The 13,412-nt window shown below is 35.8% G+C and overlaps 1 protein-coding gene across 12 annotated transcripts; it reads right to left on the bottom strand.

Moving 5' to 3' along the window:
- Positions 1–2,335: 2,335 nt before the first annotated feature.
- On the bottom strand, positions 2,336–11,631 carry LOC105163855 (uncharacterized). Of its 12 annotated transcripts, XM_020694447.2 has the most exons (18): positions 11,291–11,631; positions 10,876–10,949; positions 10,086–10,108; positions 9,775–9,953; positions 8,769–8,885; positions 8,606–8,651; positions 8,251–8,336; positions 7,939–8,040; positions 7,419–7,473; positions 6,200–6,299; positions 5,241–5,466; positions 3,877–4,039; positions 3,760–3,797; positions 2,989–3,061; positions 2,824–2,913; positions 2,706–2,731; positions 2,575–2,625; positions 2,336–2,477 (listed from the first exon to the last, which is right to left on the bottom strand). In XM_020694447.2, exons 2-17 carry the CDS (start codon positions 10,915–10,917, stop codon positions 2,597–2,599), a joined length of 1,395 nt encoding a protein of 464 aa, XP_020550106.1. In that variant the 5' UTR covers positions 10,918–10,949; positions 11,291–11,631; the 3' UTR covers positions 2,336–2,477; positions 2,575–2,596. The 12 variants fall into 12 exon arrangements, with proteins under 12 accessions (XP_020550106.1, XP_020550105.1, XP_020550110.1 ...); XM_020694446.2 differs by having other exon boundaries at positions 2,336–2,625; XM_020694451.2 differs by lacking the exon at positions 2,706–2,731 and having other exon boundaries at positions 2,336–2,705.
- Between the last annotated feature and the right edge of the window lie 1,781 nt (positions 11,632–13,412).

The following is a 13,412-nucleotide window of genomic DNA, read 5'->3' on the forward strand; positions in this document are numbered from 1 at the left end:
CACGCCCATACACACACACATACAGCCCACACGCACACACACACACCCCACACACACACACACCCACACCCCACATGCACACATACCCCACCCACACACACACACCCCGCACACACCCACACCCACACCCCACATGCACACATACCCCACCCACACACACACACCCCGCACACACCCACACACACACACCCCACATGCACTCACACACCCACCCACACGCGCACACACACACACACCCCACACACACACACACACACACACGCCCAACACATCTATGCAAGCACACAAAATAGACCACAAAGACAGACAATACCCGTAATGAGTATAAAATATTGCGAACATATGGCGACATCCTGCACAAGAAAAAATATTGCGTAGATAGAAATGAAGACTTAGAAATAGAAGGAGAATGGCAAATGTAACATGACACAGATGGCATTCATTGTTGTAGAAGATAAAACCAACACCTGACTTCTTCTATGTTCAAAATGAAAGTAAAACATGCTCTACCGTGATACACACACACACACACACAACCCACACGCGCATACACACACACACAGCCCACACGCTCACACACACACACACACCCCACACGCACACACACAAACACTCACACCCCACACAGACACACACACCCATACACCACATACACACACACCAAAAAAAGCAAAGACAAGGAAGTGGAAAAGCCGGAACAAGGAGAGGACATCATTTAACAAAAACTTCTCAAGTTTGTGGTCGATAAAATTGAAAAAGAAATATAGTAGCTGATTAAAACATATAAAAATATATTTTTTGACATCATGGTCCAACAAAAACCTGCTACACCAGATCTTGATTTTCAGAGAGGTTGATCCAGAAACTGAATAATATTAATGATAAAACCATTGTCCTAATACAATTATATATAAAACACATTTGGAAATGCTGCAACCTTCTTTGCTACAATAATAGCACTAGGTTCAAAAGAGGAGCAATAGTTAAGCTTTTCTTGATGCCCACAAGCAGGCTTCCCCCAAAAGTCGGTGGTTTTTTGTTATTTGACAAATGCTATCACACTCACAGGCTCAAATCAAGGCTTACTTTCCTTTGACTTGGTGATAACTGAAGTTAGATAACTTAGACAGTCGTTCAAATCGAAAGGTACAATTATTGAAAGCAAGTCACATAAACTTGAGTTCAAATCTATAGATTTGTGGGGAACTGTTGTAATTTTAATAAAAATTACATAAAAAAATCCACAGATTAGGTTGAGAAAAAAAGAATAAATATTTGTCCCACATAGGAGAATGATGGGACAATGATGAGAATTGATAAGTATATAAGGTGTTTATGGGGGGTGAAATGTAATACACCCATATATCTTTACTGCAAATAGGAAGTTTATTGATACAATAAACTGCTTATATTAAGTTCAAGTCCAAATTTGAGTTTGAAATGTTATGGAAACTAGAGTCAACATGGAGGTGCCCCACCACGCACGCTGCCCGCCCCGCCCCGGCTCTGGCTTGGAGCAACGAGCGAATTTAAAACTAAAGTTGAACTTTTAAATTTTCAAATTTTAGGTTTTAACACCTGAAACTAAAAACTTAATGCTGCTGCTGTTACAGGTCTTTTGCCATCGTTTTTGGTTGTTTTAAATGCCAATAATAGCTAATTCAATTTGCTATATTAAGTGGTGAGGTTGGCCATGCCATTTCTCTCTCTCTCTCTCTTTGCCTCTCTCTCAAAACTTTCAAATTTGAACTTAAGTTTTGTAACGAGCTTTTGAGTATTTGATTGAGATGTTCATTGATATAGTACTACACCGAAAGAATTACAATCGTTTTATCTTGAGAGAAATTATGTTATATCCAGTGCACTATTAATATCGAACGTATATTTTCTTCAAGACAAGTAGCGAACTATGGAATTCAATTAATTCTTACAATTACCATTGGACAAATAATTGTTACAATTCCATTCTCGTTGTCAATTTACTATTTAATTTTCTTGTCATAAATAGCATTTTTAACTATTATATATAATACTCTATTCCAACGTCACTTATATTGGTTTTGATTTCTAAATTAGATTGTTACATTTCATAACATTATTTTATTACACAAAACTGAATTTTTCCAACAATAAGCTTACAAGGGATTTAATAGCAACTTAGTAGGAGAATTTTGAAGATCAGTCTCATCCTTGTTTCCTCATTTAGTATTCATCAAAACATCTCTGATGAATTGAACGTGAACTATTATTTGAAATCTGGAATTATTAGCTTAATTAGATAAAACTTAATTTAGCCTTTTTAGATAGTTGTTTAAAGCGTTCTTGCATCATCAACTGGAAGATAAGCTGTTAAAATGATTTTTGCATCATGTCACTCAATATTGTTTAATGCCACCAAGAGAGTTCTGAAAGAACATGTGAGAAATCTACCTTACACAGCCCGTTTCCGCAGAAGTCAATTTCAAGTCTGCTTACACCTGAAAAGAATGCCAACACCATAAATGCAGATAGCTGTTGGCATTTTACCTACCTAACAATGATGAGCAAGAGGTAGAAAAATAAAGTCTACTACACTGAGTCTTTCTGAAGCTCTGTTTCAGGAATTTTTGGCCGCATCGCCCCTCACTGTTCCCAAAAAAATTTATTACGTTCACAACTTGAGAAAAATCAATTGCTAAAACCGTAGTATGATAAAACCAAATAACCTGCAGTGGAAGAGCATGATTCTTCACTGTCAAGAACTCGCAGTAGGACACAGAGTTCCAATTAGTTCAGAATAAAATGAAAGATTTGAGATGTTGACAAAAAGCGCAAATGTGAAACCTCAGCAGACTCAGGCTGTCTCTAGCATCTTCTGTTACAAAGTGGTCAACAGCATCTTTAACACCATTATCTATTTCAACAGCAGCATACCTGCCATTTTACAGGACAACCTATTAGAGGACCCAAATAGTATAACCATTTAGCTCTTCCACAAAGTTTACTTACCACATTGTTTCTGAAATTATGACATCAGGAAGGTCCTCTGTGTTCTGATGCTTTCGATAAGGAAAGGGTGACTCTGACCCAGCGAGAAGAAAATGAGAAAAACTCAGTAAAATGGTATAGCAGATCACCGACAAATATGATCTAGATCTAACTAATCTTCCTTGAGACAGAGATAACTCTTATGTTGAATGCATAAATTCCTGGCTACAAAAATGCAAATGGATATGTTGAGGCATATATTTTATAAGAACAATTTATCTAAGTAGCAAATTGCTTGGAAACACACTATGAATTAACAAAAACTTATAAGGAAGAATTGGAAATTCTATTAAAAAAAAATGTTTATTCGCCTAATAAACTGCAGGAAGGAGCTCACTGAAACTTTAGGCGAAAACAGCAAGCTAGTTATTAGCATTTTCTGTGGTTTTCTCCAAACAATATAAGATGTGCATAAATTCAATATTCCTATCTTCAGTGTAAGTGTGTTTCCTCCCAGCAAATTTTATGGTGATTAATAACTGAAGATGGTATAGAAATAGTAGAGGACGCCTAAACTTATAATGAATCTTGATCTCTAAGGAATGCAGCTCTTTTGTTAGATTCCCTCGTCATAGTGAAATAAAATACTATTGATGCCATAGAACATCAATCAAATTATTTTGGGTCTGTAAAGAAGAAAGGGCGCAAGCAACCGAGGATAGCTACTGTTCAACAACAGAAGAGATGTTAAATGTTAAGAAAACCATAAACATCCACAAAAGGAGGAAGCACCTCTCTTATCGAAATTTTCGGTTCTTTGGATGCAGGACCTGTAAAGTCACAAGAGAATCCTATCAGTTAAGTGACAGTCTTAAGAAGGATGGAGAAATAATTAATTTAGTAGCAGACCTTTGCTTCTGCACATTCCATGCTTCGAAATTGCTGTCCTGATTCCAGAGGTCTTTATTATGGCTATAATCATCATAACTAAAATTTCTTTGATCAACCCAGTTCTTGCAAAATGATTCATACTGTCCCAGGTGATCAGTACTGTCGTCAAAGAAGCTAGGACCTAACAAATAGAAAAGAGTAAAGAATGCCAGTCCTATCACTTGATCATATTGAAGCCAAAACTTACAGAAATCAACAGCGCCAATGAAAAACTAATTAAACAAATACAATCCTAACTTTGCATATGAAAAACTATCCAGAAACACACAAACTATAGTTATGATCTTTAATTACATATTATAATTTGAATGCGGAGTCCGAGTAAGGAGACAATTTAGTACATCCCAATATGAAAATAGATGGCATATTGAAAGCCTTAATCTTCAAGAAAATTTCAACAGCCTCCATTACAGACATGTGTTCTCAAACGAGAGAGAGAGAGAGAGTAGAGTACATATTGCATATAGAGTTTGCAAGCTTAGTAACAGCTGAAAAACTTGCACATATTTATATTTCTGGTATCATGTATATGATGCAGTTGATCCTACTAAGTACATACTACTCCCCTTGAGCATCACAAAGAGCATGCTCATATAGCATGAAATTGCTGAACAGATATAAGGGTGCTTTCTTATCAGGTTAGAAACACTGCAAAGAAGAGTATAAATAATTGATTCCTTGTTACTGATCTAGAGAACACATGCTGAACTTGGATAATTCTAGATAGATTGGGATCCAAGTCTTAACCAGAATGTTGGGAAAAGTTACGAGCCTATCATCTGAGGTCAAGCCAGATCTCCAGGAAAACCTTCTTAAGCTCAAGTCAGAAAATCAATAATAACCTCAGTGTCATCATTCCCCCCCCAGCTTTGAGTAAGGATATCCCCATTAATAACTTCTAAACATACAACACATTAACTGTAGCAGAACTACTCTATTAAGAAATTGTCAGATGGATAATATTTCAGAGAATAATAACAGTAACCTCAATTAGAATCAATGCGATTTCCATGTAAAATAAACGACAACTTCCTAGATTTCTCGAGTTTTTCCTAGCCCCTCAATGCCCAACCCCAACAAAGATTGGTTCAGATCTTTATCAGTTTCCACCAAATCAACTAATGAGTAATGACCTACCTAAATACAACACTTTATTCGAATGGATGATATCTAGTCAGCCAATCTGTAGCCCTCGAACTGTTCAGTGTAGTAATTTAAACCACCTAATGCATATTTGTCTTAATATTCTGATAAACGACTTAGATAGAAAACTAAAGAGAATTACAATGATAACTGAAGATGAAAATTGCATATACAAACACCATTATTCCAAATGTTTCTGCCGCTGTCTTGGATGTTGTAGATGAGTTCATCAGTGCCAGAAACACCCTGCAATTTACTAACATTGCAGTTGAAAGGAGAGGACTTTCCGAAATTTAAGAACGTCTGGTTTGGATATTCAACTATGTTCCTCATGCTCCTTGAGCAGGAAGGCTTTTCTTTTGAATTGTCATATGGTGAAAAATCAATATCCTGCATCATAACAACCTGTAATTTTCCCTCTTGATGTATGAGTTTGAGAACATGATCAATGACCACAGAAATATGACCAAATTGACATAGAAAAAATAATATATAGATCGTTATTATCTTCAAATTAAGGGACAATCACTAACAGATCAAAAAGGCAAAGAATATGCATCTATTCAAGAATTTTATAATGATCCATACAGATAATGAGACAAGAATAGTTAGAACTTGGAAGTAATAAAATGAATGGTCTGTTTATTGAGTTGCATGGATTGCCATCTAAACATCCTATGGCAATAAATTTCTCCCATATTTCTCAGCAAGAAAAGCAATCAATAGCGAACCATTTTAAACATCAGGACTAAGTGAAAAATGTTAAGTTCTAAATCAATACCATGCTAACTGTTCCTTTAACAGAATCAAATTAATTGTCAACTGTGTTGCAACCAGAAACTCAAGTTGCCATCCTGTACTGATGTATTCATCTCTGAACGTATAGAATATTGGCCCCAGTCATTAAGTCCTATATAGATCCTCAACCAAACACATAATGGAAGACAAATATCTATCAATTTACTCAACAAGGGCAGACCAAATGAGAGTACAGTTAGAAGCTATGAATTTCTTGACAAGCTAAATAACAGTCCAGAAACAACAAAACCCTGTGCCAGGATATACTAGTGACTGCCGGGTGCTAGGACCACATCAGAAAGTTTATATAACTGACAAGAGGCAATATAAATACTCTTACCACTGGGGACTCCAGGTCATGAAAACCATAATCAAAGTGTCTGGACGAGATGGATTGTCTCCTTCCTTTTTCTGGAGAAGAGAAACCATTTGGGAAGGATCTGTAATCATTAAAAACCAGAGGGCCTGAACAAATGGAACATAACACTCCTTTTTGGATTCATATATAGTGAATGTAAAAGACCACTAAAGCTCAGCAAGTGAACTTCAAGACTTCCTCAAAAAGTATGCGGGTTGCCCCCAAGACTGCTGACTAGAACGAATGAACTTCACTTTTTGCTTGCAATACCAAATGCATCATATAAAAGAAGATACTAGTAAGTGAGCCATGACAAGTAGGACTATGAAAATTGAAAGATTTGAGGATGCAAATGAAACAAACTGGTAGAGAACTAACTTGAGTGGAGTTTCAAAATTTCCAACTTTATTGGCATTCTCAGGCTACAGGTATTAGATGCATAGTGTAAAGTCTGTTATCCACGTATACGTTATTAAGAGTAACATGTGAATTGATATTTCTTGTGAAAATTAGGCATTAAAGATGATATTTCTACAGCATATCTTAAAATAATTACAATTGTTCCGCATGAGAGCAGCCAATGAGGAAGAGGAGACCTCAAAAAATAGTGCAATAACCCTATTAAGAAAATTGTAGAACAAAACAGTATTGGCTACACTCAAGTAGCAATAGCTGCCTAGCTTTCAACATGCAAATTATCAAGCAATTAAGCTCCTACCTGTAAAGGAAAAAGTATCCGAAGCACACATCATTTGAAGTGTTGGATGGTAAATTATTAAGTATTGTAAATCACAGTTTAGTTCCAGAATCCAGACATTATCAAACAGCTAGTGTTGTCAGGTGGATAAGAGGTTGTAAAGCTAATTTGAGAAAGTCAAAACAATCCGAAACGTAAAAAGCACAAACCAAGGAAAATATATGTAAAGCTTTCCATTTAAGCTTCTTACTAGCCCTCTGGATTTGTCTGAACAAATAAACTAAAGTAATAAGGCTAAGTGGCTCAAAACTTGACCTAGGTCTCTAATCCTATTAGCATGCGCCTTGATATTTTCTGTTTGTGTTGTTTGATAAACGTCTTGTTGTAAATCTCAAGAACATGCCCCATGAAACGCATGCCTGCATACCGCAGTTTTGTACTAGACTGATTATTAAGTCGTGCAGTACGTGGTAAAACTTCTATAAATATGTCTATAGAACTCACCTGCCAGCTATCTTCGGGGAGTGAACTGGAGTTTCAGTTCCCACTTTCCCTATATCTGAAATGCATAAGCAGTCTCTCAATAAATGCTAGCTAAAGATTATAGCCATCATTTTAAAATCTAAAGCTAATAGATCTCCGAGGAAAAAGGGGTTAAATTCCTGTGAAACTTACAAGTGCCAGAATTCCATACAATTTGAGAGAGGGATCATAGTAAGTGAAAATTTGTGCTTTTATCAATTGACTTCCCTAATATGCATGGAAAGAAAGTAGAAGTAAAATCCACTTTCCCTTTCTTTTCTTGATTTTACTTCATATTCAGAAGAATAATCATTCAGTGACTCATGGTGCAGGGATTTCCTTGTCATATTTTTTACTAGATAAGTCAAGTAGGCAAGAAAAGTAGTAAAGATAATTCTTACAATGGGGCAAATATTTCTCTATTAGGTTTTTCAGGGATCATGATCTGGTACATATGGGATTGAAAAATAAGAATGCTGGATCATTTCCGATAAAGCATAACCTTCAATAGAAAATGCAACATGAGCTTCCCGAGCATGTGTTGAATCTTCTTCTTCATTACTGTTTCCTCCACCATCACCAAGCAAATCAATGACAGATATCTCTGTGGATATAAAATAAGAAAGAAAAACAGTTTCAAGCGAGCTATATTGGCATTATCTTGATCATCAGTCATCAACATTTCTTAAAACATGGTAGCATTTGAAAATGGAAATGAAAAACAACTGTCCGAAGAACGAGTTATCAGGAAACCCACGAGGTACTGAAACTTAGAACAACTTAGATGCTCTGGGAAGAGAAAAAGAATACTCACGATTGGTGGTGGACAGCTTGAAAGGATCAACTTTCTTGTTATTTCCAACTAAAACTTCATTGTGGTCAGGTAAATGGATCGAAACCCTGTAAAGCTGTGACTGTTTAATGTCCTCTCCAGTCAGAGAAATCTCTTTTGAAAAACAATAGTAGAGCTTGGAAAGAGACAATGGAATGCAGCATGCAGGAACAGAACATAAATTACTTCCAAGATAATTGTAACTTATATAGAAAAGTAACCCTACTTATAGAGTTGTCTTTTTAATCTTTTGAATCTATTTAGAGAACAATAAACTTGAAAGAAATCAACTATAGGATTTCGAGGGATATCTCTTTGATATTGAGCCAAAGCTTACTTCTTTGAATTTTCAGCCTCTGTGCCATAATTCCAAGGAGTACCTGCTACAAATAAAGTATGATGCTAGGCTCTTGCCAACATACAGTACCTACCATCTCAAAAAGGAAATGAATAGCCTAATGAGAGAAAAAGAAAAACATTAACTAAGATCGGAAGCATACTTTCTTCATTTATTTCAGATTGATCCACAGGCATTCCTCCACTGGCGAGAATAGCTGGAGGCGGGTGTGCACATTGATGGTTCAAAGTAAAATCAGCATCCCCTGAATTATCCATTGCTTTTGTGATGAAAAGGAAAAGGCAATCAAGATGTGATATAGATAATAATAGCATAATGGATATTGAAATTTAATGTTGAATTGTATTTTTATAAGGATTATTTTTTTAATTGTATGGCATGTTGAAATAAAAAGAACAAGTACACCTAGTTTGCAATTAAGTAAATACTGAATGCATATCAGATGAAATAAGAGTAGATTCAGGCTGGCGTTAGTATAAATTAACTGATAAAAAAGTTTAGAATTCGAAAGGTAACATTTAAAAATAAAACAGAAAAAAGCCACCCAACTCTGACAACAAACACCCCTATGTAGGTTCTTTAAGCTCTGCTACCTCTTCTAATCATCATAGTGAGAACTTAGAGCATAAACATAGCCGTAAACCAAGAGTAAATGGTGAAGTATCATATACGTATTCATGCATTCTAGAATTCAAAGATTGAAAATTTTGTTCCACTGTAGAATATGTTTTAAGCTGGCAAAGTTGCAAAACAATGGAAACATCCGGGAGTACTAACCTCAAAGAAACTATCCATTAAAAATTGGCAAAAAGATTTACACTCAGTATATTAGACATAGCAGGGAACAATAAGAGTTAATATCACTAGTTGAATCAGTTTGCTTAAGACAACAGAAGCATGGATCTGAATATATTCTAAATTAAAAATCAAAATATTGCAGCTGAGAGGACTAGCAGACCAATATAAACGAAAGAGAACAAAACGTGTATGTAATTATCCAAAATAATATCATATCCCAAGGTTTCAGTTTATGATTATGCGATAAATAACATGGATGTGAATCCAAATTGATTCTCATGCATCTCAGAGAATGAGAATCTCTGAGAAATTTCTGGCTTTTCTAAATCTCAGAAGTCAAGGTCAATTACCATTGATCCAGCTGGTCCTGTGATCCTGAGATACAATTGATGCATTTACCAGACTAAGAATATCAAGAGATCTATTATTATCAGAATGTAGAGTGCACAAGCGCTTTCCATCAGCATAACTCTCTAAACCAGCTGGCTGCTGCTGCTGTCGTTTCCTTTGCTCAAAATACTGCTTTTGCCTGTATTTATTTAAATTCTCGGCAATTCAGCTCCATATCATGTGGCAAATGATAAGAACTCTGGTCACAAGATCAGGGGTGAAGAAAGGGTGAGTAAGAAACCAATGTGTAAAGTCAGAATATGTTTCGTACCTTTTATCAGTTGACTTTCTTGACTGCAATTTTCCCATCCCAGCATGATTACATGCCACATGTACACCACATAAAAGACGAATGCTTCTGATGTTAAAATGAAAACAAAATAACAAACTGAAACAATATAAGTAACTAGGATCACATCAATTCTCATCATGTTACCAAGTAACCGAAAAATCAAAGAAGAAAGTAACAAAGGCATCTCTCCAAGTCGACTTTTTCCTGACTAGTAGGAGGGACTTCAATGCGCAAAGTAAAGCTGAAAAGTTACTGTATAGGAACGTGATAGGATGAGTTTGCCTAACCCTGGTGTGTTATTAATCATCAGAGTCTACATACTACAATTTTGAAAAATGAACAGTCTATATCATGAAACTAGATCCTCCGACAAGGTGGCTGCACTTCAACCTGGTCAAGCCTATGAGTTTATAGATTTAAGTCCAATGAAGACAGTATAATGGTTTGTCTATATAGCCCAGAGCAAGAAAACAAAACAGTACATTTAAGCATGACAGAGTAGTAACAGTAGTTTATATTTTATGGCAAGGCCTAGAAAGCCTGATAGTGTCCGTTAAACATAAAGATCTGCTTCCCATTCACTAACTCACCTAACAACTTTAGTGGGTACCCAAATCGATGGGAGAACTCAAACCAGGAAATATTAGGCCCAGAATATGGAAAAAAAATTCCCAAACAATAAACGGTCAGTGAAGTATTTTCTTTTCGGATGCTCTCCGGTTACAACGCAACACTGTAGGACAAAAGCATTTATTACACTATAACTTACTGTTGTCACTTTCCGCCTTGATCCACCCATCCATTGTAACATCGTGTTGGGTACGATATCTTGCTCAGTTTCAACTGTGCCACAGGAAAGTAAAGAAAAAGAATGCGAAGAACCATCAGCAACAGAAAGTGATAACTAAGTACAAGTTCAAAAGCAAGGAAATTCCCGAAAATTCAAACTAACATGATTCTTCTCTTGCAGTTGCCAAGCAAAACATAGCAGAGAGCAACAAAACTAGACAAGTCATTAGTTTTTTCTTTTCTTTTTTTTCCCCCCTGCTTTCACTTCAATTATCATAATCCTAACTCTAGTTGGAAAGAAGAGTCACAATTTTTCTTTTTTTGCGTAGAAAATATAAAACTGTGAAACTAACGATTTAAATACAGCTCAAAATTGCAGGTGAAATGAAACTAACAATTCAAGGTAAATACGGCCTTAGTCCTCGTCTTCCTCTTCTGCACATTAATCTGTGCTGCAGCATCCAATGCCGCCGTCCCTACACTATAAGACTACACTGCGCGCGGCGGCTCCAGCTGCGGACGCCTCGGAATCAGAAGTTCCGGCGCTGATTTACTCAGAAGGCATGAAGCTGGTGGCGACGGCGGCGGAGCGCGCGATCTGCTTATCAGAGTCTGCGACTGGTGAGAGAATTAACCTTAGTCTCCTCCTTCCTTGCTCCTACTCTGTTCTCTCTCAGTCGCCGGCAACAAAATGAATGTAACTCAGGTCCTCAGGACAAAGAACTAAACAAGCAAGCGGGAGAGACACGAGCGTAATTTGCATTCAAAAATTGGACAAATTAGTAACCACCTTCTACTGGGCCGGATATCTGGTATAATCCAGCCCAACTCAACATTTATTTGTCTGGGCCAGCCCAGTTTTACTTCAGATTAGTGCATAGATTGGGATTCGCCCAACATCGTCGAATTAATGGGCGGGCCAGCCCAATGGTATTATTATTAATTTTTGTTTTCCCTCTTTGTCCCCAGTCAGGCCAAGATTAATGTCTCATTTGTCCCTAACTTTCCACAAAATATCATCTTTACCTCAAATTTGCCATCAAAGCGTCGACATTATTTTGATCGATTTCCATGTCCTCCTTTCTCTCGTCCATTGCAGCAATATCTGAGTTCAGGTAGGTAGAAATGTGATATCGCACAATTAAAGAATTACGTAATAATCAACCAAAATTAATTAAGAAAAACTACTTATTTGATCAAAGATTTAGGCCCCATTTACTTTTAATGTATAAGTTTGTATAAAAAAAAATTAGTATAGGATAATACAGTATTTATTTTGTTGTACGGGGGCCCGATATAAAATCAAAGTTATGTACTAATTAGTGTTACACCTGAATAACTAATACCACCTTGGTAGGTGGTATCAATTAGTCTCAAGGTTGCACCAAATGTGAATGATTATTGTACCATCGTAATTTGATGAATAATAATAATAATAATGATGATGATGAGGAGGAGGAGGAGGAGAACAACAACAATAATAATAAAAATAATATTGATAATAACATTAACAGTAATAAAATAGTAATAGTAATGATGATAATAATAGTAATAATAACAGTAATAAAATAATAATAATAATAATAATAATATTTTGTTGTCTCTTAAATTTTGTAAACAAGGACTCAAAGATAATTTTTCTATCAAAAGCATGTGGATACATCTAAATAAATACTTGATAGAATTTATCACGTTTCAATAATACATATAAGTAAACACCTGACAAAGTATACAAATTTTTTTTATTATTTATTTAATAAGAATAATTAATATCATTCATTTAATACGACTTTTTGAAGTAAATGGGGCCTTAGGATACAGCTACGACACCTTACAATTGATTCTCTAGAGGTTTTCAATTATGAAAATGCAATATTTCCTAGAATAATAGATTCACTTCTCACTTTTCCTTTTTTTCTTTCCTATGCTAAAATGGGATTTCCTTTTTATACTAGAAGAATATATCAGGCAAGTATCGAGTCTTTACTGTCTTGCCCCTCGTCTCTTTGGACGCGACTAGAATGAAAACTTCATGAAGGGGCAGGGATTGTCAATCTGATAAAAAGCTTTTAGAGACATTGTGTGTTTGATATGTTGAAATGAACTTATGTGATAGGTGTGGTATGGCGGTTATAACTAGAGCATCAAACATTAGTAGATAAACTTGTACTTTTATCTATACTTGAACAGAAATAGGATAACATCACTATGAATTTTGTTATTGAGTTGCTACGTATGTTTAGAAAATATATATGCTTTTTGGATCACGGTGGATTGACTGACGAAATCGGCTTATTTCCTACTTATAAGATAGGGTGATTTTTTAGACAAATTAGCTGACTTTTATGTTTTAAAAATTGTAAGATTGCATGACATGCCTATATATATATGTATGTATATACCAATAGTTATAGAACTAAGAGCATTCAGTACAAAGTTAGATTTCAATGCAGCATTTCAACTGTTAGAAATATGACCCATGACCAAATTAAGGGAGGCCCATTTAAACTCACCTGG

This window comes from Sesamum indicum, linkage group LG6, assembly GCF_026168435.1.
Source record: "Sesamum indicum cultivar Baizhima isolate 11 linkage group LG6, ASM2616843v1, whole genome shotgun sequence".
Lineage (NCBI taxonomy): Eukaryota > Viridiplantae > Streptophyta > Magnoliopsida > Lamiales > Pedaliaceae > Sesamum > Sesamum indicum.

Coding starts and splice junctions, on each gene's coding strand:
- LOC105163855 (XM_088882046.1), bottom strand. CDS start 10,917: ATGTTACAATGGATGGGTGGATCAAGGCGGAAAGTGACAACA. Junction 8,337..8,605: donor GAGGCTGAAAATTCAAAGAA/GTAAGCTTTGGC, acceptor ACAGCTTTACAG/GGTTTCGATCCATTTACCTG. Junction 3,798..3,876: donor TGGAATGTGCAGAAGCAAAG/GTCTGCTACTAA, acceptor GTGACTTTACAG/GTCCTGCATCCAAAGAACCG.